Here is a 26,331-nt window from a genome sequence, read left to right on the forward strand (position 1 = left end):
AGACAGGAACACAACCCCATCCATTAGCACAGAGGCTGCTTAAAATCATAATAAGGCCACAGACACCCCCAAACACACTACCACACGTGGACTTGACCACCAGAAACACAAGAACCAGCCTCATCCACCAGAACATAGACACTAGTCCCCTCCACCAGGAAGCCTACACAACCCACTGAACCAACCTTAGCCACTGGGGACAGACACCAAAAACAATGGAAACTACGAACCTGCAGCCTGCGAAAAGGAGATCCAAAAAACAGAAGGTTAAGCAAAATGAGAAGACAGAGAAACACACAGCAGATGAAGAAGCAAGGCAAAAACCCACCAGACTTAACAAATGAAGAGGAAATAGGCAGTCTACCTGAAAAAGAATTCAGAATAATGATAGCAAAGATGATCCAAAATCTTGGAAATAGAATAGAGAATATACAAGAAACCTTTAACAAGGACCTAGAAGAACTAAAGAGTAAACAAACAGTGATGAACAACACAATAAATGAAATTTAAAATTCTCTCGAAGGGATCAATAGCAGAATAACTGAGGCAGAAGAACAGAAAAGTGACCTGGAAGATAGAATAGTGGAAATAATTACTGCAGAACAGAATAAAGAAAAAAGAATGAAAGGAATTAAGGACAGCCTCAGAGACCACTAGGACAACATTAAACAAACCAACATTTGAATTATAGGGGTCCCAGAAGAAGAAGAGAAAAACAAAGGGACTGAGAAAATATTTGAAAAGATTATAGTTGAAAACTTCCCTAATATGGGAAAGGAAATAGTTAATCAAGTCCAGGAAGCACAAAAAGTCCCATACAGGATAAATCCAAGGAGAAACACACCAAGACACATATTAATCAAACTATCAAAAATTAAATACAAAGAACAAATATTAAAAGCAGCAAGGAAAAAACAACAAGTAACACATAAGGGAATCCCCATAAGGTTAACAGCTGATATTTCAGCAGAAACTCTGCAATCCAGAAGGGACTGGCAGGACATATTTAAAGTGATGAAGGAGAAAAACCTACAACCAAGATTATTCTACCCAGCAAGGATCTCATTCAGATTTGATGGAGAAACTAAAACATTTACAGACAAGCAAAAGCTAAGAGAACTCAGCACCACCAAATCAGCTTTACAAGAAATGCTAAAGGAACTTCTATAGGCAGGAAACACAAGAGAAGGAAAAGACCTACAATAATAAACCCAAAACAGTTAAGAAAACGGTAATAGGAACATACATATCGATAATTACCTTAAATGTAAATGGATTAAATACTCCAACAAAAAGACACAGACTGGCTGAATGAATACAAAAACAAGACCCATATATATGCTGTCTACATGAGACCTAGGGACACATACAGACTGCAAGTGAGGGGATGGAAAAAGATATTCCATGCAAATCGAAATCAAAAGAAAGCTGGAGTAGCAATTCTCATATCAGACAAAATAGACTGTAAAACAAAGACTAGTACAAGAGACAAAGAAGGACACTACATAATGATCAAGGGATCAATCCAAGAAGATATAGCAAATGTAAATATTTATGCACCCAACATAGGAGCACCTCAATATACAGGCAAATACTAACAGCCATAAAAGGGGAAATCGACAGTAACACACTCATTGTAGGGGACATTAACAACCCACTTTCACCAAGGGACAGATGATCCAAAATGAAAATAAATAAGAAAACACAAGCTTTAAATGATACGTTAAACAAGATGGACTTAATTGATATTTGTAGGGCACTGATCCTAAAACAAAAGAATACACATTCTTCACAAGTGCCCATGGAACATTCTCCAGGATAGATCATATCTTGGGTAAAAAATCAAACCTTGGTAAATTTAAGAAAACTGAAATCATATCAAGTATCTTTTATGACCGCAATGTGATGAGACTAGATATCAATTATAGGAAAAAATCTGTCAAAAATTCAAAAACATGGAGGCTAAACAATATGCTTAAATAACCAAGTGATAACTGAAGAAATCAAAAAGGAAATCAAAAAATACCTAGAAACAAATGACAATGAAAACACGATGACCCAAAACCTATGGGATGCAGCAAAAGCAGTTCTAACAGGGGAGTTTAGAGCAATACAATCCTACCTTAAGAAACAAGAAACAACTGAAATAAACAACCTAACTTTATACCTAAAGCCATTAGAGAAAGAAGAACAAAAATACTCCAAAGTTAGCAGAAGAAATCATATAGATCAGATCAGAAGTAAATGAAAAGGAAATGATGGAAATGATAGCAAAGATCAATAAAACGAAAAGCTGGTTCTTTAAGAAGATAAACAAAATTGATAAACCATTAGCCAGACTTATCAAGAAAAAAAGGAAGAAGACTCAAATCAATAGAATTAGAAATGAAAAAGGAGAAGTAACAACTGACACTGCAGAAATACAAAGGATCATGAGAGATTACTACAAGCAACTCTAGGCCAATAAAATGGACAACCTGGAAGAAATGGACAAATTCTTAGAAATGCACAACCTTCTGAGACGGAACCAGGGAGAAATAGAAAATATAAACAGACCAAACACAAGCAGTGAAATTGAAACTGTGATTTAAAATCTTCCAACAAACAAAAGCCCAGGACCAGATGGCTTCACAGGCGAATTCTATCAAACATTTAGAGAAGAGCTAACACCTATCTTTTCTCAAACTCTTCCAAAATAGAGCAGAGAGAGGGACATTCCCAAACTCATTCTACGAGGCCACCATCACTCTGATACCAATACCAGACAAAGATATCACAAAGAAAGAAAACTACAGGCTAATGTCACTCATGAACTTAGATGCAAAAATCCTCAACAAAATAGTAGCAAACAGAATCCAACAGCACATTAAAAGGATCATACACTATGATCAAGTGGGGTTTATCCTAGGAATGCAAGCATTCTTCAATATACGCAAATCAATCAACGTGATACACCATATTAACAAATTGAAGGAGAAAAACCATATGATCATCTCAATAGATGCAGAGAAAGCTTTTGACAAAATTCAACTCCCACTTATGATAAAAACCCTCCAGAAAATAGGCATAGAGGAAACTTTCCTCAACATAATAAAGGCCATATATGACAAACCCACAGCCAACATTGTCCTCAATGGTGAAAAACCGAAATTATTTCCACTAAGATCAGGAACAAGACAAGGTAGCCCACTCTCACCACTATTATTCAACATTGTTTTGGAAGTTTTAGCCACAGCAATCAGAGAAGAAAAAGAAAGAAAAGGAATCCAAATTGGAAAAGAAGAAGTAAAGCTGTCACTATTTGCAGAGGACATGATACTATACATAAAGAATCCTAAAGATGCTACCAGAAAACTACTAGAGCTAATCAATGAACTTGGTAAAGTAGCAGGATACAAAATTAATGCACAGAAGTCTGTTGCATTCATATACACTAATGATGAAAAATCTGAAATTGAAATTAGGAAAACACTCCCATTTACCATTGCAACAAAAAGAATAAAATATCTAGGAATAAACCTACCTAAGAAGACAAAAGACCTGTATGCAGAAAACTATAAGACACTGATGAAAGAAATTAAAGATGATACAAAGAGATGGAGAGATAGACCATGTTCTTGGATTGGAAGAATCAGCCTTGTGAAATGACTCTATTACCCAAAGCAATCTACAGATTCAATTCAATCCCTATCAAACGACCACTGGCATTTTTCACAGAACTAGAACCAAAAATTTCACAATTTGTATGGAAACACAAAAGACCCCAAATAGCCAAAGCAATCCTGAGAAAGAAAAACAGGGCTGGAGGAATCAATCTCCCTGACTTCAGATTATACTACAAAGCCACAGTAATCAAGACAGTATGATACTGGCACAAAAACAGAAACATAGATCCATGGAACAGGATAGAAAGCCCACAGATAAACCCATGCACATATGGTCAACTTATCTTTGATAAAGGAGGAAAGAATATACAGTGGAGAAAAGACAGTCTCTTCAATAAGTGGTGCTGGGAAAACTGGACAGCTACATGTAAAAGAATGAAATTAGAACACTCCCTAACACCATACACAAATATAAACTCAAAATGGATTAAAAACCTAAATGTAAGGACAGACACTATCAAACTCATAGAGGAAAATATAGGCAGAACACTCTATGACATAAATCACAGCAAGACCCTTTTTGACCCACCTCCTAGAGAAATGGAAATAAAAACAAAAATAAACAAATGGGACCTAATGAAACTAAAAAGCTTTTGCACAGCAAAGGAAACCATAAACAAGACCAAAAGACAACCCTCAGAATGGGAGAAAATATTTGCAAATGAAGCAACTGACAAAGGATTAATCACCAAAACATACAAGCAACCCGTGCAGCTCAATATCAAAAAAACAAACAACCCAATCCAAAAATGGGCAGAACACCTAAATAGACATTTCTCCAAAGAAGGTATACAGATTGCCAACAAACACATGAAAGAATGCTAAACATCATTAATCATTAGAGAAATGCAAATCAAAACTACAATGAGATATCATCTCACACCAGTCAGAATGGCCATCTTCAAAAACTCTACAAAATAAATGCTGGAGTGGGTGTGGAGAAAAGGCAACCCTCTTGTACTGTTGGTGGGAAAGAAAATTGATACAGCCACTATGGAGAACAGTATGGATATTCCTTAAAAAACTAAAACTAGAACTACCATATGACCCAGCAATCCCACTACTGGGCATATACCCTGAGAAAACTATAATTCAAAAAGATTCATGTACGAAAATGTTCACTGCAGCTCTATTTACAATAGCCAGGACACGGAAGCCACCTAAGTGTCCATCAACAGATGAATGGATAAAGAAGATGTGGCACATATATACAATGGAGTATTACTCATCCTTAAAATGGAACAAAACTGAGTTATTTGTAGTGAGGTGGATGGACCTGGAGACTGTCATACAGAGCGAAGTAAGTCAGAAAGAGAAAAGCAAATACCGTATACTAACACATATATATGGAATCTAAAAAGAAAATGAAGAAAAACGGTCAGAAGAACCTAGGGGCCAGACAGGAATAAAGATGCAGACCTACTAGAGGATGGACTTGAGGATATGGGGAGGGGGAGGGGGAAGTTGGGAAGGAGTGGGAGAGTGGCATGGACATATGTGCATTACCAAGCGAAGATCGATGGCTGGTGGGAGGCAGCCGCATAGCACAGGGAGATCAGCTCGGTGCTTTGTGACCACCTAGAGGGGTAGGATAGGGAGGGTGGGAGGAGAGATATGCAAGGGGGAGTATATATGGGGACGTATGTGTATGTATAGCTGATTCACTTTGTTATAGAGCAGAAACTGGCACACCATTGTAAAGCAATTATACTCCAATAAAGATGTTAAAAAAAAAGAAGTCAGTAGAAAAACAACAACAACAACAAAAATATAAGGCCCAATGTAGCTGCATATAGGTTAAACCACTGCTAAATCATGTTAGGACTTCACCATGCATTCGGAGGCCGTAATGTGTGGACACCCTTATCAAATTTGTTATGTGGAGACACTGAGCTTTAATTCAATTTTATCTCCATTCTATCTGAGATCAACTTTTCCATTATGAGTTGGGTTCACCTGTTCTGAGTACACATTGGTAGCCTCTGGAAATTTTTATTTTATGCATAATATTAAAGCTAAAAGAGTTGTCTAAAGAGGGAAGGATCCTTCCAAACGTGTGAGCACCTGAAGAGTAGGGAACATGGGTCCAGATACATAGTGAAAACTGAAGAACTACTTGATAAACCAGAAATCATCATATTTACATTTTTCATTCAATTCTCTTTTGTCCCATATCATCTTAATGCCTCTTACACTCCACTTGAGCTGAGGTCTTTAACTATTTTGTGGTTACAGACACCTTTGGAAAGATGATGAAAGTTATGACCTCCATTTGCAAAGCCTAGAAAATTTTGCACATACTTTTAAGTGTTTTCCAGAAGTTATGGAAGCCATTGTTCTGATCCAAGGACACAGGATACAGAGGAGTATTTAAATATTTAAAATTAGGAAGGAGATTAAGTTTTTCTGGGCTTTGTAGAGAAAGGAAATTCCCAAGAAGTCTTAGAGAAAAGTGACAAAATGAGCTTTTGTTCACCTGCGAAAGAACCGTGGCAGATCTCACACCTGGGTTCACCATCCCAAGTCTTATCTAGGATTGTGGGCTTTGGTAGTGAGCCCGTGGGTCCATGGATTTTTAGAGCACCAATGGCATCTTTAAAGATCGTTTGAACCATTTGTTCATGATTGAACATGGCAGTCAAGAATAAGCTCTGACATGACTGTGTCATTTTAAAATTTAATATTCAAGCCAACAAACTCAGCTAAGTGCTTGTGAGAATGGTCCTAAACTTTCACCAGTGGAAATAAAATATTTTTGAATTTTTCCTTTAAAAAATGGCTTAAATTTTTAAAAAATGAATCAGTCACTTTCTAGTTAAAAAGGAATGTTCAGAGGAACTTAGGAGGTTTTCCTCCCGAGACAATCTGCCTTGCAATCAATTCAGATTCTCCTGGTACTTTTTTCTACCTATTACTATTATTTTTTGTCCACACAGCTAAATGGTTAGACTATCTTTCTTAAGGGCGCTAATACAAGATGCCAAAGTTTCAAATACTGGAGTTCTACTTGAACATTTAATATTTTATTTATAAATACTTCCAGTATTACCTTATAGAACATTCTGCAATGACAGAAATGTTCTGTAATCTGCACTGTTCAATATAGCAGTGGCCAGCCACATGGAACTACTGAGCACTTGGTACATGGATAGTGGAAGGAATGACTATTTGCTTTTATTTAATTTTAAGTTCAAATAATCACATTGCTACCAAATAGAACAGTGCAGTTCCAAACTATTATATTAGAGAGGAGAGTTAAATGCTGGGCTCTCTCATCCTTAGGCAACAGACCAAACCTTGGACTAAATGATATTAGAGCATTTTTTTTTCTCAAGAAACTGAGAAACAGGGACAGGTAGCTTTTTTTGGCAGGGGGCTGGGGGGGATAGGTAGCTCTGATGATTTGAAAACTCCAGGCAATTCTGTATTCTTACTGTGCTCAATAACTCCATCTTTGTCCCCTGCTAAAACCTACATTTAATTACAGAAGTGCTTAGTTGAAGTGAATGGCCTCACTTTCAAATCTTTTTTTGTACAATGGAAAGGTCAAAATTGTATTGTCAGGAAGGAGAAAGATGGAAAAAAGAAAGGGCAACTGGGACAGTTGAGCAGTTGTGGGTTCAACTCCCAACATCCAGAGGGTCAGCTTCCCACGTGGCTGGGTCGGACCAGCCAGTTCCATTTTGGGCGCCTGGGCAGGTGGCTGCTTAGGGAGGGCTCACCGTGATGGAAGATTTCCCTGCCGTGTTCCCGTGCTTCAATAAGGATTTGGACAGCTTTCTCTGGGAAACAATCTGTACAAAAGGAAACACAAGGTGGAGATACTAGTCATATACTTGCAGGTATACTCTTTAGTATTTCCCTTACAAAATTTTGCACTTACAGCTCTCTTTGAAATTATGACATCAATGTTCATTTATTTTCCAAGGTTCTTCGACAAACCTCTCCTAAATACAGGTCATTCCCTTCTTTCCTCTTATGGCTTGTGCTGTAAGTGTGAGTGTGTAAGGGATTACAGATAATTCAGTACTAATGGAGGTGGCTTAATCATTGCTGAGACATTTATATTAAAATTAGACAAAACATGTTGGATATGTACATTAACATAAAGGAGATGAAGTTTCAGAATGATCTCAAATTAGCACTAAAACCTCTGCACTAAAATGTGCAGAGTGGAGGATGGAGTGAAGGGAGGAAGGAAACTCAAGGTCTAAATATACACTTCCTGTATCGATAACGTCTAGAGTTCTATTTTTACTATATTCAATAGGAAGCAATAAAGTAAGTCATGAGGAGACTGATGCTCAGACAAGCCAAAAGGAGTAACTGGGGTCCTCTCCACTGGGAGCTATTCTCAGCAGAACCTGCCCCATCCCCTCTTGTTTTCTTTTCTGAGAGGGAAAGGTGGCAAGGCAGTGAGGCTCTGATGGGCCTGCACCCCATGATTCCCCATGATTCCCAAAGGAGACAAGGCTTAAAAGACTAAAGTGAAAGCCGTGCTCTGCTCTCAGCAGAGGGAGAGCATAGTCCTCTGCTGTGGGCGGCAGCTTCTATCTGGATGGCCCCAGTGATCCCCGCTTCCTGGTGTTCTTGCCATTGTGTAATTCCCTCCCCTTGAGTGTTGGGTGGATCCAGTGATTTGCTTTCAATGAACAGAATACTACAAAAGTGATGGGATATCACTTCAGGGATTAGGTTCCAAAATCACTGACTTCCTTCTTGCTCATCATCTCTCATTCTCTCTCTTAGAGCCTTTGCTCTGGGGGAAGCAGGCTGCTAGGTTGTGAACAGCCCTGTAGGAGCAGCCCACGTGGCCAGGAATTGATGTCGCCACTCAACAGCCAGTGAGAACCAGAGGCTAGCCAGCAGCCACACAACAGCCTGGAGCAGGTTCTCCCACAAGGTGAGTCTTGAGATAACTGCACCTCGACAGCAGCCTTGTGAGGGACCCTGGTCCAGAGGACCCAGCCACGCTGCCCCAACCCCTGACACACAGAAGTTGTGAGATAATAAGTGTTTGTTTTTAAGCTTTCAACTTTTGCAGTAATTTTTAATGCAGCAATCGGTAAAAGTACACATAAGAAAGGGAAGGAGATCACTGTGCAGAGTGGGGACATAAACCCATTCTCTGAAATCCTTATATATTTTGTCTCTGTGTTAGAGCAATAAAAATATTAGGAGTGTGCTAACATCAAATGCAAAGAGTTCAGAGACCTTCCCTAGGCCAAGCAGATAAAGATCCTAATGTTCAGTCGGCTGTCACCTGAAGAAGGAGTGCTTCTATAAAGAATCACCAGGTGATGATGATGATGTTGATGACATCAATGAGAGCAATGGGAACTCCCATGTAAGTATACAGATCATGTGGGAGATGCCTTATTCATTCCAAAAATAATTATCTAGTCCCCAAAATATAACAAACTTGGTGTTAGGCACTAAGAATAGAGTGGTAAGCATAGTCAGATGCAATAGCTGACCTCATGGAGCTTACATTTTAGTGGAGGAGATAGTAATAAACCAAATGGTCAAACAAATATAACTTGTCACAAAGGTGACATGCACTGGCCGTGGTGGGGACGATGAATGGGGTGACTGAGAGTGGACCACTTATGAATCTCTGGCAGCAGTACAGGTGAGAGGTAATAGTGGCTATGGAGATGGAGAGAAAAGACTGGATTTATGAGATAGTTAGGTGTAAAATAGTCAGAATTTGGAAATGGATTGAATACAGAGAGAGTGGGAGGCATCCTAAAGTATCACTGGATCAGAGAGTTATGCCCTTCAGTGAGTTAAGAGTCACAAGAAGGGGACATTAAATTGGAAGGCAAAGAACAAAGTCTGGGGCAGAAAACAGACTGGAGTAGGTTGAAGAGGAGAGACAGAGGAAGAAAATGGACAAGAAGAAAATTCTTTCAATGAGTTTGGCTATATAGTGGGGGAGAGAGAATAGACCCTGAGGGGAAGGAGAAATTCAGTAAGTTTTTTGTCTTAGTGGTTATTTTGTTGCTAACTTTACAGCCCCACAAATTTGGTATTATTAATTTCCTTTTATAGAAGAGCAAAGTTAGACACAGGGAGTTTAAGTAACTGTCCTAAGGCCATAGAGCTAGGAGGGAGTGTGCCTGGGATTTGAACATAGGTCTGACTCCAGAAACTGATCTCCAGTTACATTATGACTGGTAAGTGAACTCCTAAAACAGGTTCAGAAAATGTGCACAGCTGGATTTGTACTACATGTGTTTGCTTTTAAGCCCTAGATCTCATGTTAGTGCTTAAGCCTCAATGTGTAATCATGGAGAAGATGGTAAAGAAATAATCAAGTTAAAGCTTAAGAATGAACTAATCTGGAGACACTGGCTTTGATTAAGTGCAGTGTAGCATAATGATTTAAAAACATAGGTTTTTTATTTATAGTTGACTATCAATAAAATGACATGAAAAAATTCAGATGATAAAGGAATTGGCTTTCCTTTCCATAGTTAATTCTGAATGCTGAACTCACCTTTCCCACCCTACTCATTAAGAATGTTCCAGTGCTTTTAGTCCTATTGGCAAAATCATTATCCCACCCCCCCAATTCTCAGATTGTCACTTGTTCTAGAAAAGCTACCATTTCCTAGAATAAAGTAGACATTATTTTTTAACTTGAGATAAACCAAAACACAGGAAACACAGAAGACAAACAGCAAAAGGACATTAGAAGACTTTGTGGTTTCTCTCCAGGGGTTTTTCAGTGGGGAGTGGAAGGGAAGACACATGAATAGATGACAAAACAAGGGTCACTGATAAGCAGTAGCCAGGTCAGTATCTCTCTAAAGAAAGGTAACAGATTTATTTGGGAACATTATACCCTGTTCCCAAATAAATCTGGTCTCAGAAATACTTTGGTCCACTGTTGCTGCGTTTCATCCACATTGGTTACCTACCCCAATAACTCCAAGTGACCCCAACAACCTTGTCAGCCCTGAGATGATCCATGCATTGGGTTACCAGGTATTGGTAGACTGTCATTACAGACTGTGTCTTCCAAGATCCACATTCTCTTTCTTCAAGGAAGACCAAGGATGGTACCAGGTCTTTCTCACTCTTTTTTAGAAATGCCAACATTTCCATTTGTAGGGTCTGAAGAGAATGCTACCACATACCACCTCCTGCCTTTTACAAATGCTAGAAAGACAAGCAATTTCCCAGGAAATATTCCTTCTTAAGAAATGGTCATATGGGTAAATAAGTGGCTAATCAAGCAGGCATTCAAACAAACATTCTACAGCCCCAGGCCTCCAACTCAGCTCCAAAGAATGAGTAATAATCAAGGTTTCAAACCTTTCATTGTAATAATGATTGATAATGAGTTGCCATTGGCATTGCCATTCTTAGGACTTCAGCAAAAATAGTAGGATGCCCAGCTGAAGCAGCGATCTATAGAGAAAGGTCTATTTGTTGCCAATTCCCTTCTCACACAGGCTTTGTTGCAGCTGAAGCAACTGCAACATACTCAAAAACAGCCTTAGGTCATGTCAGAGGATGAGGGGTTTAGAGTGACAAGGACTTACACTTGTCCCAGCTGATACTGAGGCCAAGAAATAGGCAGCATTTAACACTGGGCTAAAGGGGATGCACTTATCAGAAGTCCTCTAATTTCAATCTTCTCACCCTACAGTGGGGTCACAGTTGCAACCCTTAGACTTCAACGGAAGGATGAAATATAGGGGGAGGAAACACTCTTATTAGCAAAGTCCAATCAGAGGGACATTAGCACCATCAAGTCCCTGATCTGCATTCACACATGGATCTGGGGAGGAAGTGCTTCTCTCCCTGTGAAGTGGGCGGTATTCTAACAGTAGGGATCCTCATTTTCAGGGAAGTCCACTGTTTCATTTAGATAAATGGGAACAAAACCAGGAGAATAAAAAACATTTTGGTCAATATTTCAACAAGTGTTTGTTCATCTGGACTTGCTTACAAAGACTTTCAAAACAGTCATTTTGGGAACTAGACATTCGTCCTTCATGAGATCTCTTTTACTGAAAATATCTTCAGATTATTTCTGGAAATTGCTTTAAGACTCTATTGCAAAAACAAACATTTATTGAACATCTTTTCTGTGCCAGGCACTGTTCTGAGATAACAGTGATGGACAGGTGAAAACATAATTACAATACTTGACATTCATACCTCTGTTAGCCAGAATTGATAATGCCCAAAGCATGTGTCAGAGAACTTTCGTTTATTAAAAGGTAAGTAAATATTGTATGAAAAAGTCTTTGTGTAGATAAGTCTGGAAATCACACGATTAGAAAAAGTTTGACATCTTTAACTGCAGGATATTAACAGAGCTTTAGTTGTGAATCACCCTGAGCACAGCCATGGAAGGAGCATTCTTTATACTTTTTTGACCCCAGAACCTTTTGTCAAGGAGAATCCCTGGTGTTCTGAAAACTAGCAATTACTACTCCCATCACTACAGGGTACAACCAAGGGCTCCTGATGACTCCTGTAGCAACAGAGGGGGACAGGTCCAGGTCCTCTCAGGCCTGACTCTTGTGGACTCCCAACAGCCAGCATTGGCATCTCTTTGCCTACAGGTTCTTCTGGAGTCTGTGCCCACTGTCCACAGGAACAGTAAGCTGAAAGTGGGGGGGATTAACACCCTTGGGGGTGGAGTCAACCAACCGATGGGCTTTGGCACAGAAATCTCCCAGCTCCTTTAGCCCAGGGATGGGGGTAACTCTGCGGTGTTTGTTCTGCACAGAAGCTGAGTTTTCCCAGTGGATGGAGCTCCAGTTACTCCCAGTGGTGAATCCTTAGACATCAGAGCCTTTGCTTTATTGGCCACTCCCCCTTTCCTGCCACTTCTCCACTCCCTTTCTAGTGTTTCCTTCACTTTCCAAATAATCTACTTTCCAATCCTTGTCTGCTTCTGGGCGACACTACCAAAATTCAACTCTGTGTCAGATAATGTATTGAGTATTTCACATATATTATCTCATTTACTGTCATTTAATGAGCAAAACTCTCTCTTGCCCCAAGCAACTGGGATGAGGGAAGCAAGACTTTGAGAAATTGAGTTTATCTAAGGTCACATAGCATTATGGACTGAATTGTGAACCTTCCCACCCCTCCTCCCCTTCATATCTTGAAGCTCTGACCCACAATGTGACTGTATTTGGAGACAGGGTCTATAATGGAGATAACTGAGGTTAAATGAAGCCATAAGGGTGGGACCCTAATCCAACAGGACTAGTATTCTTATAAAAAAAGGAAGATCCATCAGAAGTCTCTCTCTCTCTCTCTCTGCAATATGTACACCAGGGAAAGGGTATGTGAGGACACCATGAGAAGGTAGCTGTCTACAAGCCAGCAGGAGAGGTCTCACCACAAACTAACCCCGCTGTCACCTTGATCTTGGAATTCCAGCTTCCAGAACTATGATAAAATTGCCATTGTTTAAGACACTAGTGTGTGATATTTTGTTATGGCAGCCCTAACAGGTTAATACACATAGCTTATAAGAGTTGAAGCCAGGATTCATTCCTTCACTGAGTATCATATTTATTGAGCATCTATTATGTGTTGGGTATTGAGAATAAAATGATGGCACAAAGACAGGCACACAATTGCCCTTCCAGATGTAGTCACATAAAACCCATGTCAAATTCCAACTCTGCAAGGAGAAGTAATGTCATGCCGTGAGAGGGGGGCTCACCAGATCCAGGAGGTCAGGTAAGGCATTTCTGAAGAAACTGCCCCTGACCTGAAGGCTCATGGATGATAACTGAGTAGTCAAAGAGGAGAAGGAATAGTAGGTACAAGGGGATATATGAGTATGAGGAGCAGGCTGAATATGAGGGACAGAAAATAAGACTTTTAATTTATCCCCAGAGACCAGGTTCTTGGCCATGTTGTCCTCTGATTCACACTAGGTACTTTAGCAACGTTGGCTATGGTAGGTAAAAAATGACTCCCTAAATATATCCATACCCTAAATCGCTGAAATCTGTGTGTATTACCTTATATGGCAAAAAAACCCCAGTCTTCACAGTATAATTAATTTAAGGATCTTAAAATAGGTAATTTATCCTGGATTATTTGGGTAGACCCTAAATGTAATCTCAAGTGTCCTTATAAGAGGGAATCAGAGGGAGATATAATTTATGACATACACTCAGAAAGGATGAAAATATGAAGACAGAGCAGAGAAATACTTGAAGATGTTTGACATGACAAGGAATGGATTCTCCCCTAGAGCCTCCAGAGGGAGCACGGCCCTGCTGACACCTTGATTTCAGACTTCTGCCCCCAGAACTATGAGAGAATAAATCTGTGTTGTTTCAAGCCACCAAGTTTGTGATAATTTGTAACAGTAAACACAGGAAACTAATAGACTGACTTAGCCCAGGTTCAAAGTTCCAGGAAAAGATGTCATGATGGCTTCAGTGATAACTGATTTTAGGGAAATCCCTACCTTCCCATTTCCCTCCCAAGACTGCTGGGCAATATTATTTCACCTGATAGAAGTCAGACCCTCTCAAGATAAATATACCTGAAGACCCTGGCCTTGACACTCTTCCTCTTTATCCTGGTCATATCTTGCTTCCACCACTGACCGAAAGGAGCCACAATCCTATCTGAGCACAGGATAACCGCTGAGAACCTCGGCATCTTGTGTGCACTACCAATAAAGGGAAGCCTTAAAATGGTTTTAAACATCATTAAAAAATAGCCTTTAAGAGCTATGCTTTTTCTTATGCTGTTCCCTTTGCCTAGGATGACTCATACCTTCTCCCCTCAATTGGCAAATTTATTCATTTTTAAGATCTTCATTAGAAGTTTGGAATGGTTGCTGTGGTAGGAGGGATGTGAAGTCACCTGTGGGATGGAGAACTATTCCTTCTGCCCTCACGCGTGTCCTCCCCTCCTCATCCTAGCTGGTTCCCTGCAGCAGCAGCAGCAGCAGCATGGCCTGGGTTGCTAGAAATGCAGGCTTTCAGGGCCCACCGCAGACCTGCTGAATCAGAATCTGCATTTTGATGAGGTTCCCAGGTGACCTGCATGTACATTAAAAGTGAGAAGCACTGAGCTAAAAAGTAAGAATTGCACTTTGACAATTTCAGTACAGTATGATCAGATTTAAAGGATTTCTAGAAAAGGGCTTTAAGATGAATCTGTTCTGCTAATTTAGACTTTCATTAAAGGTAAAGCTGTAGGAGCTAAGAAGCTTTCTCAGCCATTCGGGGGAGAGAATGGTGACACACGTGTGTACGTATGTTTTATGTAAACTCAGTCTGGTCCTCAGCTTCCCAGTGGAGACCTACAGAAGGACCAGTCTAGAGAGAATGATTCCAAGTGACAGGAGTGATGGGTAATCTGCTTCCTTGGGCTTCCTGTCTTGAGATTTCTATTAAGCAGGGTTCTAATTACTTCAAGTGTAATTACAGACTTTTACCCTTTCTCTGACTTCATTAGTAAGGGACGGAAAGAGTTTCGGAGAGAGATTTACGGACTGCCTGTGTATTAATTATGCACCTTTGCCTCCTCATCACAAATGACCTGGTCCAGAGGCCACCTCCCCACACTCAGTTAAGCTGTACCACATGGCGATCAGGAGAAAGAGAAAGAGCTGCGTCTCCAAGCAGCTGCTGCCTAGGGTAGGGCACTGTGTCAGGTCAAGGGCACAAGGCAGCTTTTCAACCATTGCCTTGGCAGGCTGTGACTCGTCTTCAGTGAGGCTGGCAACCAAACACTAATAGTCCACAGGATAGAGGAGGATGGGAGAAAGCCCCTGACCATTTTTAAGCGAAGTATGCAAATTCCAGCTTTCAGGTTGTTAGATTAGGTTAACTAGGTTGTTAACAGGTGAAGAGACCAGAAGCTCAAAGATAACTAAGGTAATAAAGCTACTGAAGAGTCATGATACTACTGCAGGAAGAGCACTTACTGTGTGCCAGCTACTGCTCTGAAGTGCCTTGTGTGTACTAATTAATTTAATTCTCATGACAGCCCTATGGAGTAAGTATTATGCCCATTTACAGATAAGAAAATGAAGTATAGAGAGTGTATTGGTTTGCTAGGGCTGCCATAACAAATTACCACAAATTTACATAAAACAACAGAACCATATTCTTTCATGGCTGCAGAGGGCAGAGTTTGAAATCAAGGCATCTGTGGGGGTCGTGCTCCCTCTGGAGGCTCTAAGGGTGATTTCCATATCTAGTCTCTTCAGTGTCTGGTGCCTGCCACTGTCCCCTGGCCTGTGGCCGCATCACTCCACCTCCTTCACGAGACCCTCTCCTGTCTGCGTCCCTCCTCTGTGGTTCCTTTATAAGGACAGTTGTCACTGGATTTACCCCACCTGGATAATCCAGGATGAGCTCTTCATCTTGAGATCCTTAATTAGATCTGCAGAGACTTTTTGTCCAAATAAGGTCACATTCACAGATTGTGGGGCTGAGGATGTAGACATATTTTGGGGGGCCACCATTAAGTCCACTACAGAGAAGCTAGGTGACTTTCTCAAGGTTCCACAGCCAGGAAGTAGCAGAGTTGAGATTTGAACCCAGTCAGTCCAGCCCAGAATCCATCCCCTCTCTGCTGCCTCCCATAAATGACAGAGGCTGGACTTGATCCTGTGCTAAACTCTGCCAGATGTATGCAGTGATTCACACTCACTCCTCGCCCTGGGGGAGCTGACCTCAGAGGGTCATTCCCTCTCCCTCAGACCACTGCAGGGGCCACTTAACTCGTCCCCTAGATTCACTCTTGCTACATAATGTAAAGTAAGAGCCACACATGATGATAAAGAAGACGCGGTGTGTGTGTGTGTGTGTGTGTGTGTATAATGGAATATCACTCAGCCATGAAAAAAAATGAAATAATGTAATTTGCAGCAACATGGAGGGACCTAGAGATTATCATACTAACTGAAGCAAGTCAGACAGAGAAAGACAAATACCATATGACATCACTTATATGTGGAATCTAAAAAACTGATACAAATGAACTTATTTACAAAACAGAAATAGACTTACAGACATAAAAAACAAACTTATGGGAGACTTCCCTGGTGGTCCAGTGGTTAAGAATCTGCCTTCCAATGTAGGGGATGCAGATTTGACCCCTGGTTTGGGAACTAAGATCCCATGTGCCACGGGGCAACTAAGCCCATGTGCTCTGGAACCTGCATGCCACAACTAGAGAGAAGCCCACACACTGCAACGAAGAGCCCGCTCGCCTCAATGAAAGATCCCACATGCCGCAATGAAGATCCTGTGTGCCACAACTAAGACCTGACACAGCCAAATAAATTTTTTTAAAAACTTATGGTTACCGAAGGGGAAAGGGAGGGGAGGGATAAATTAGGAGTTTGAGATTAACATATACACACTACTATATATAAAATAGATAACCAACAAAGTCCTACTGTATAGCACAGGGAACTATATTCAATATCTTGCAATAATCTATAAGGGAAAAGAATCTGAAAAAGAATAGATACATAATGAATCACTTTGCTGTATAACTGAAGCTAATACAACAGTCTTAATCAACTATGTTTCAATTAAAAAATTAAAATAAATAAATTAATAAAAAGAAAAAGGTCACACATGAGGGTCCAAATGCTGAGCATGGTGTAGGACCAGGCAGGGTAACCTCTCCAAGCCTCAGTTTTGTCTTCTCTGAAATGGTGATGATACTATCCACCCCACTGGTTTATCATGTGCATAATGAGTAGCAACAAAATCCCAGCATCAGGCCCACAGAGATGCTTATGAAATGCTCCTTCCTCTTCCCTTCTCTCCTATCTAATCAATTCCCACAAAGAGATGATTATAGTCATTGATTGGCTTGGACTGGGGTTCTGGCAGTGGAGGGGAAAGAGAGGTAGAGAGTAAAGATATTTAAGACACTGAGTTGATGGGGCTTTGGGAAAGGCTGATGGGTGGGCTGTGGAGCAGAGGGAGTGAGTGAGTGGTGCACGGGAAGGCTCCTCGGTTTTGGGTCTCTGCATCTGGGAGGACAGAGCTGCCATTCCCTGAATGGGGCAGATGGAGGCTGTGGGCAGGGAGAGCAAGAAGACATGGTGAGTTTGATGTGGGGTTGTTGAGTCTGAGGTGCCTGTGGTCATCCGAGTGGAGTCAGTATCTAGATACTGTTGGATACATGAATCTGGGGCATGGAAGAGAGGCCTGAGCTGGGAGTTTCCAACATGTGGATGATAAATGGAAGGGCAGGAGCTGAGGAGGAAATATATGAAGGAAAGAAAGGAGTGGTCTGAGAGTGAGGCAACCTTCCCCGGCTGAGAACCACAGCAATGTCTTCTCACTACCTGCAGCCTCTGAACACACCCTGTGGGGACCCAGCCTCCTCCATCCCATGGGTGAGGGCCTGAGGGATCACAGGCTGTGTCCTCCATGCTCAGCCTGGGGCTATGCTCTGTGGGGGACAGCCAATTCAGGGCAGGGGCTGTCTTCTTTTCTGTGTGCTGATGGAGGCATCAAAAGGAAGAATATTAAAAGTGCAAGGCATACACTAACAATGAAATATCAGAAAGAGAAATTAAGGAAACAATCCCATTTACCATTGCATAAAAAGAAGAAAATATTTAGGAATAAACTTATCTAAGGGGGCAAAAGACCTGTACTCTGGAAATTATAAGACACTGATGAAAGAAATTGAACATGACACAGTTGGAAAGATATACCATGTTCTTGGATTGGAAGAATCAATATTGTTAAAATGACTATACTACCTAAGGTAATCTACATTCAATGCATTTCCTATCAAATTACCAATCACATTTTTTCCCAGAACTGGAAAAAAATTTAAATATTTATGGAAACACAAAATACACTGAATAGCCAAAACAATCTTGAGAAAAAAGAATGGAGCTTGAGAAATCACTCTCCTTGACTTCAGACTATACTACAAAGTTACAGTAATCAAAACACTATGGTACTGGCATGGAAACAGACACATAGATCAATAGAACAGGATAGAAAGCCCAGAGGTAAACCCATGCACTTATGGTCAATTAATCTACAATAAGGGAGGTGAAAATATACAGTGGAGAAAAGATAGTTTCTTCAATAAGTGGTGCTGGGAAAACTGGACAGCTTCATGTAGAAGAATGAAATTAGAACATTCTCTAACACCATATACAAAAATAAGCTCAAAGTGGACTAAAGATCTAAATGTAAGACAGGATACAACACAACTCCTAGAGGAAAACATAGGCAGGACACTTGTTGACATAACTCGCAGCAATACTTTTTGAATCCATCTCCCAGAGTAATGGAAACGAAAGTAAAAATAAACAAATGGGACCTAATTAAACTTAAAAACTTTTGCACAGCAAAATAAACCATAAACAAGTGAAGTAAGTCAGAAAAAGAAATACTGTATGCTAACACATATATATGGAATCTTAAAAAAAGAAAAAAAAGGTTCTGAAGAACCTAGGGGCAGGACAGGAATAAAGACACAGACGTAGAGAATGGACTTGAGGACACGGGGAGGGGAAAGGGTAAGCTGGGATGAAGTGAGAGAGTGACATGGACATATATACACTACCAAATGTAAAATAGATAGCTGGTGGGAAGCAGCTGCATAGCACAGGGAGATCAGCTTGGTGCTTTGTGACCACCTAGAGGGGTGGGATAGGTAGGATGGGAGGGAGATGCAAGAGGGAGGGGATATGGGGATATATGTATACGTATAGCTGATTCACCTTGTTATAAAGCAGAAACTAACACACCATTGTAAAGCAATTATGCTCCAATATAAAGAAGTTTAAAAATAAAAAGAAACCATAAACAAAACAAAAAGACAACCTATGGAATGGAAGAGAATATTTACAAATGATGCAAGCAACAAGGGATTAATTTCCAAAATATACAAACAGCTCATACTGCTCAATATCAAAAAACAAAACAAAACTCTAAACAACCCAATAGAATAAATGGGCAGAAGACCTAAACAAATAGATATTTCTCCAAAGAAGACATATAGATGGCTAACAGGTACATGAAAAGATGCTCAACATCGCTAATTACTAGAGAAATGCAAATCAAAACTACAATGAGGTATCACTCACACCAGTCAGAATGGCAATCATTAAAAAGTCTACAAATACACGTTGGAGAGGGTTGCATTAACATGGGAAGATATATTTTTTATGTGAAAAAAGCAAGTTACAAAAAGCATGTATAAGTCACCAGATGGTTGTTTTTTAAAAAAGAACTGGATGTATATGCATACATAAAAAAAAATCTAGAATAACATGCACCAGAATATTTAAAAGCTATCTGTCAATGTTGGGATGTGGGCCTCATGGTCCTCCAGCAGAGCAGAGGGAGGGTCTGGGGGTCAAAGACCTCCAGCAGTTGTCAGAGCCCAATATCCGCTGAGTGGTCCCATTTCCACTGGGGCTGTTGTCTTGTTCTGCACCTGTACTGTCTTAGAACCCACTCACCTGACTGTGGTGTGTTCCTTCCTATCCCACTTACTCCAGGCCTGGGCCCAGATAAAGGATCCCTGCTTGCCTGTGGCTTGATTAGTGAACTCTGGGACACAGAGATTTAAACTTCCCATCCTCATGGGCCCATGAGGGTTCTTAACTTATTGATTATTAGCACTCCAAGCCCTCTCAGGTCTCTTCTGTAATCAAAAATAATATTACAAAATGTCAGAACCACATGCAGAATAGGATGGGTGAGGCAGGCTTTATAGAGGTCATTTCCTAGTTGTCCTCTAAATCTTGTGTTGAAAGTGCTGGTGCTTGTTACCCACAGGCCAAGGCAAAGAAGTGTCCAGGAGCTGCAGTGGGGACATCATCTGGGAGTCAGGAGGCCTGGGTTTAACTCCCCGACTTGAAAATGGCTTGCACTTAAGCAAGTCACTTCAAGGTTCAGGTGCTTAGCAGGAAATGTGGAAATATGGTACTTTCCCCTCAGGGGTTCTGTGAGAATGAAATGAGATGTTTGGTGCAGTTTTCAGCATAAGGTCTGGCAGTATATAAGAGCAGTCACTCTGCCCTCTGCCTAGACTGCTTTCCTGGATTTCTCTGCATGGCTCATGCCCACACTTTTTTCTGGTCTCTGCTCATAAAGGGTCTCCCAGACACTCCTATCTAAATGAGCACCTACCCCCTTCCCATCACTCTCTATCCCTTACCCCATTGGGATTTTCCTTCACAGGACTATCACTGTCATTATTTTATGTAGGAACAGGTAAGCTCCATGATAACAGGGCTTTGTCCCCTTTTTTCACAGCTGACGCCCCAGGGTCTAGAAGAGTGTCTGGCTTACAGTAAGTGCTCAATAAATGAATGAGTACATACATATTTATTTGAATGAGTGAATAAATGTATATTAGCTTTTTATTATCATTGTTGGCATTGATGTGTTTATTCACTGAATGAATGAATAAATGAATGAGTACATGTCAGTTATTTTTATCTGATTGTTATCCTTAACTGGTACATAATGTGCCCATGGAAGGGTGAGGCCTGAATACTGTAAGCTGTTCAGACTCTGTGGTCCAGGAGTATTGCAGATAAACACTCACAAATGAGGTGTCTATTTGCAGATGGCTGTCACAGGTCTTCCTGAGCTGGGAGAAAGATACAGGAGTCAATTTATCAACGTGTGGAAAAGGTCACTTCCTTCTTGACCTCATTGAGCAGTTTACAGTGATAGCACTTAGGGAGAATTACTCTCCAATTTTTCCAATCTGCAAAGGGTTGTAGAAGTGGGGGTGATACTGGCCTCAGGTAACTCAGTACCTGGGATACAACAAGGTCCCCAGATATCAGTCTCCTCCCTTCAACTGAGCACTTATAAGAAAGTCAGTAGGGGGACATTTGTAAAGGGATATGGATCTTTTTCTTATTAGGTATATGAAACAGAATCCCAGAGATAGTGCAGCCTGGGGGTGAGGGAGGAAGAGCTTAGTGCTCTGACTCTGAATCCAAATGCCTGTTGTTGCATCTTGGCTCTGCCACTTAGGAGGTGTGGATCTTGGTCTGGTGTTGATGATGATGATAATTGTGATGATGATATTGATAGCACCAAGCTCACAAATGTCTGGCATATGATCAGCACTTGGTAAATGTCAGCTATGAAAATGATTTATTATCATGAAGGGACTGTAAAAAATATTGTCCTAATTGGGACACTTGAAAATGAAAGGGAACAGTGTTAATAATTAAACCATGACAACACATGTGAACTGGGGCAAATGGAGTCTAGGTTACGGTATCTTTATGGGGGTACCTCACATGCAAAGATGAATTCTCCCTCCTTGGAAGTATTTAAGCAGAGGTTGGGAGGAACTCAGCTGGACTTTTGTCTTTCTCCCCATTTCAAGCTTTTCATATTCCACTGGAACCCTGTCTGCAAGTTCACTGTAATATTAGTTTTCCTGGTTCGAGTCTCATTGTGGGGATAGAGGTCTGGAGGATTTCCATTCCTTTGTTGCTGATAACTGCATTGGGAGTGTGTGCTGACCTCAGCCCCCTGGTGGGCAGACACCAGGGAAGAGTGGGTGAGCACTATAATCAGCTCACTCTGGGCCTTGCCCGACCTGCCCAGGTGGACAGAGGAGCCTCAAAGGCTCACCTTCCATCCAAAACAAAGTTAATGAATTCACACTCGGCCTCATTTTGCCCTTGAATCTGAAACCAAGACTCTTGGGAATGATTTTGTAACCCAAGTAGTTATTGTTTTTTCTCCTTTTAAACTTCATTAGTTTAATTCAAAATAAAAATATTCTCTTTCTCAAATTAGGCTTGAACTGGAGATTCTGGACTTTGGGGGAATGTCAGAACCTCTTTGCAGTTCCAGTGAAGTTTCCTTAACTTATTCGTTATTAGTGCTCCAAGCTCTCCGGGGTATCTTCTGTAATCAAAACAGTATAACAAAGGATCAGAATCGGATTACCCAAGGAAAACTTCCTCCCTGTGGGCAGTGAGGTGGGAATCAAGGCTTTACCTGCAGCATCTGCAAAGTTCTTTCTCAAAAACCTAACAGAAAGCACAGCCTCATCATCAAAAAGTTCACAAATAATAAATGCTGGAGAGGGTGTGGAGAAAAAGGAACCCTCTTACACTGTTGGTGGGAATATAAATTGGTGCAGTCACTATGGAGAACTGTATGGAGGTCCCCTAAAAATAGAATTACCATATGATCCTGCAATCACACTCCTGGGTATATATCTGGAGAAAACTCTAATTTGAAAAGATACATGCACCTAAATGTTCATAGCAGCACTATTTACAATAGCCAAGACATGGAAGCAACCTAAATGTCCATTGAGAGATGGATGGATAAAGAAGATGTGGTACATATATACAAATGGAATACTACTCAGCTGTAAGAAAGAATGAAATAATGCCATTTGCAGCAACATGGATGGACCTAAAGATTATCATACTAAGTGAAGTAAACCAGAGAAAGACAAATATCATATGATATTGCTTATATGTGGAATCTAAATAAAAAAAGGTACAAATGAACTTATTTGCAAAACAGAAATAGAGGGCGTCCCTGGTGGCGCAGTGGTTAAGAATCCACCTGCCAATGCAGGGGACACAGGTTCGAGCCCTGGTCTGGGAAGATCTCACATGCCGTGAAGCAACTAAGCTCGTGTGCCACAACTATTGAGCCTGCGCTCTAGAGCCCGCGAGCCACAACTAGTGAAGCCCGCGCACCTAGAGCCTGTGCTCCACAAGAAGAGAAGCCACCACGATGAGAAGCCCATGCACCACAACAAAGAGTAGCTCCCGCTCACTGTAACTAGAGAAAGCCCGCGGGCAGCAGTGAAGACCCAACACAGCCAAAAATAAAAATAAACAAAATAAATAAATTTATATATATATATATATATATATATAAATAAAACAGAAATAGACCCTCAGACATAGAAAACAAACGTATGGTTACCAAAGGGGAAAGGGGTGAGGGAAGGATAAATTAGGAGATTGGGATTAACATATACACACTACTATATATAAAATAGATAACCAACAAGGACCTATGCATAGCACAGGGCACTATACTCAATATTTTATAATAACTTATAAGGGAAAAGAATCTGAAAAAGATTATATATATATGTGTGTGTGTGTGTGTGTGTGTGTGTATACACTGAATCGTGCTATATACCTGAAGTTAACACAACATTGTAAACCAACTATACTTCAATAAAAAATATATTATCTGTATATATCTATATATAGATATATATATATAAAGAAAGCACAGCCACAGCAGATACCTCACTCAAAATCATTTCTCACTAATTCCCCAAATTAGACATCTTTACATGTTTTAAAGTTCTTCAAAAGTTTAAGATCTGTACAATACTAGGTATCATATTCTTCTATGTGAATATGAGTTCTTCTAAGTCAGGATACAGGCCTGATTTTTTTTAAAAATTATGATGTTTTTACTAACATTCATAGTAACTTTTTCCTGATTATAGAGGTGATATATATTCCTTTTAGAAAATATAGAAAAACATGGAGGCGACACGAAAAATCACCCATAACCCCACACTCTACATGTCTTCATTCTTGTCATTTAAAAATATTTCCTCCTAGTCCTTTGGTCTACTAAGAAATGAGTACTTGAAGCGCTAGTAATATTTTTTCCCCACCTTTGGGAGAGAAGACCAAGAAGAGGTTAGTTTCTGATGGCTACATGTGATGTTCAGAAAATTGTATGGTAATTGGTAACTAAATTTCATAAGTTGCCAAGCTAAAAAAATGCAGTAATCTTCTCAGGTTTTAAAATAATGGCAGTAAAACATAAATATGTTTAAAAAAATATTTTTGGTAAATAAAAATATTTGGTAGAGAATTAATTTGGGGCTACTATATTATTTGGTGAATTGACTTTCTGATCATTTGACTTCAGCAAATTGGTCATTTGACATATTGAGGATTTGGTTCACAGTGTTGTAGTGTCTCATGCTTAAGGGCTGAGACAAGCCTAGGACATTTTTGTTTAAGGCACTCAGAATGCTGATAATTGAGAAGGTATAACCAGATGAGGCTGGGAATAGGCCAGGACCAGATGGTGGAGAGAGCCTGTGTTAACCCCAAGAAGACAGGATTAGGGTGGGTTTTTACAGCCAGTAGTTCTTTGCTGGGTGGAAGAGTGATTGGAATGAAGGCTGGCTGACAACAAGCAAAAGTGGTAGATCTGGTAGAGGTACCAGTAGCTGCCTTCAAACCCAGCTGGCACATGTGTCTCTCCATATGGGTAGACAGGTCCAGGGTGCCCTGGCCAGGCAGGCTGAAGGCTGAGTGCCTGCACCAGCCTGCCTTAAAGAGTTGATCAGGTCAAACACCTAGAGCTGCTTTTCAGTAGTAACATGTCAGTCCTTGCAAATTCTCACCCAGTTTCAGGTCACTTGCCCTCCTCCCTTGTACACATATGGAGCTAGGAGAGGTACCATATTCCTGTGAATGTATGTGGAACAGGGCCTGTAAACACAGGCCCATTTTAATTGCCACTAAATAGATCTTTTGAAAACTATCTTTGAAATTAAGTAGACACGAGGAGCTGCTTTCCCAGGGGGCACCTCAGTCGGGAGGTACAATCTGTGGCTGAATGACATCTATGACTGGCAGGCTCAGTCCTGGATGAGAAGAGAAGGGGTGGGGTGGGGGAGTTGAGGGGAGGTGGGCAGAGAACATCCTGTAAAGGGATGAGGATGCAGGGAGGGATGCTTTACTTTCAGAGACAAGGGGAAGGAGAGAGATGAGTGAGAATCATTAATAATTAGAATTGGAAGGAACTTGGAGGTTAATCAATACATAAACCTTCCCTCTACAGATGAGGTCACTACATCACCAAGATCCCACAGGGACTTGGTGGCAGATCCAGGCCCCAGGGCTCTTGATGCCAGTCTAGGACACCATAGAGGAGATTTAAAGGTACAAAAGGAGACTCTAGAGGAAGTAGAGAGGTTTCCCTAGTACCCAAATGCAAGAAGATTATTTGCTGGACAAAGATAGCAAAGAAAAAGGCAATAACTAATTTTCTTCTCCTTGGAGAGTTGAGGTGTGCTCACCCACAATTGCCCTGTGTGAATCCCACCTGCCTATGAGCAGAACAGTCAACATGGAAACAGCACTGCCTCCCAGGATTTCTCAGTCTGTCCATGGCAGCTGAGATGATGACATTTATTGATGACATCATTCATTACTCATGTGGTTTCTGCCTGCAGTAATTCTGCAAAGTTAGGGAAAGCTTTTCATGTGAGCAGCAGAAGGAAAATGAGTTGCCTGCTGTAATGTGTAAATTTGACTCCCCTGGGCCATCAATTTTATGCCATGAGGATACTGATGTTATGCAACAAAAAACCAACCTTGGGAATCTCACTGTGGGCTTTATATTGAGTTTGGATAGCACCCTTTGCACCATCAAAGCCCCAGTCCCCACTGATTGGGTCCATCCCAGCCTGAGACCAAATGCACGTAGGTCACTGAAAGCTTGTGGCCAGCCATCCTTTCAGGGGTCACTGTGGCTTATCTAATGCTAACATTCACCTGTGTCAGGAGAAGAACCAACAGTCTAGGTAATAGGTCCATTCAACTATATTGAGTGGATAGGAGAAACAAACTTTGGAAGTCAAGATGCTTACCAAGAATATAAACTCA

General features: G+C 40.7%; 1 protein-coding gene across 2 annotated transcripts in view; it reads right to left on the bottom strand.

The window, feature by feature from the left end:
- Positions 1-26,331, bottom strand: part of CPNE4 (copine 4) — a 565,144-nt gene that overhangs the window by 147,869 nt on the left and 390,944 nt on the right. For both annotated transcript variants that reach the window (XM_073803688.1, XM_033855295.2), the window contains exon 4: positions 7,388-7,459. In XM_073803688.1, coding sequence (XP_073659789.1) covers positions 7,388-7,459 — 72 coding nt within the window. The remainder of the gene's footprint in view (positions 1-7,387; positions 7,460-26,331) is intronic.

Source organism: Tursiops truncatus, chromosome 4 (assembly GCF_011762595.2).
Source record: "Tursiops truncatus isolate mTurTru1 chromosome 4, mTurTru1.mat.Y, whole genome shotgun sequence".
Taxonomy (NCBI): Eukaryota; Metazoa; Chordata; class Mammalia; order Artiodactyla; family Delphinidae; genus Tursiops; species Tursiops truncatus.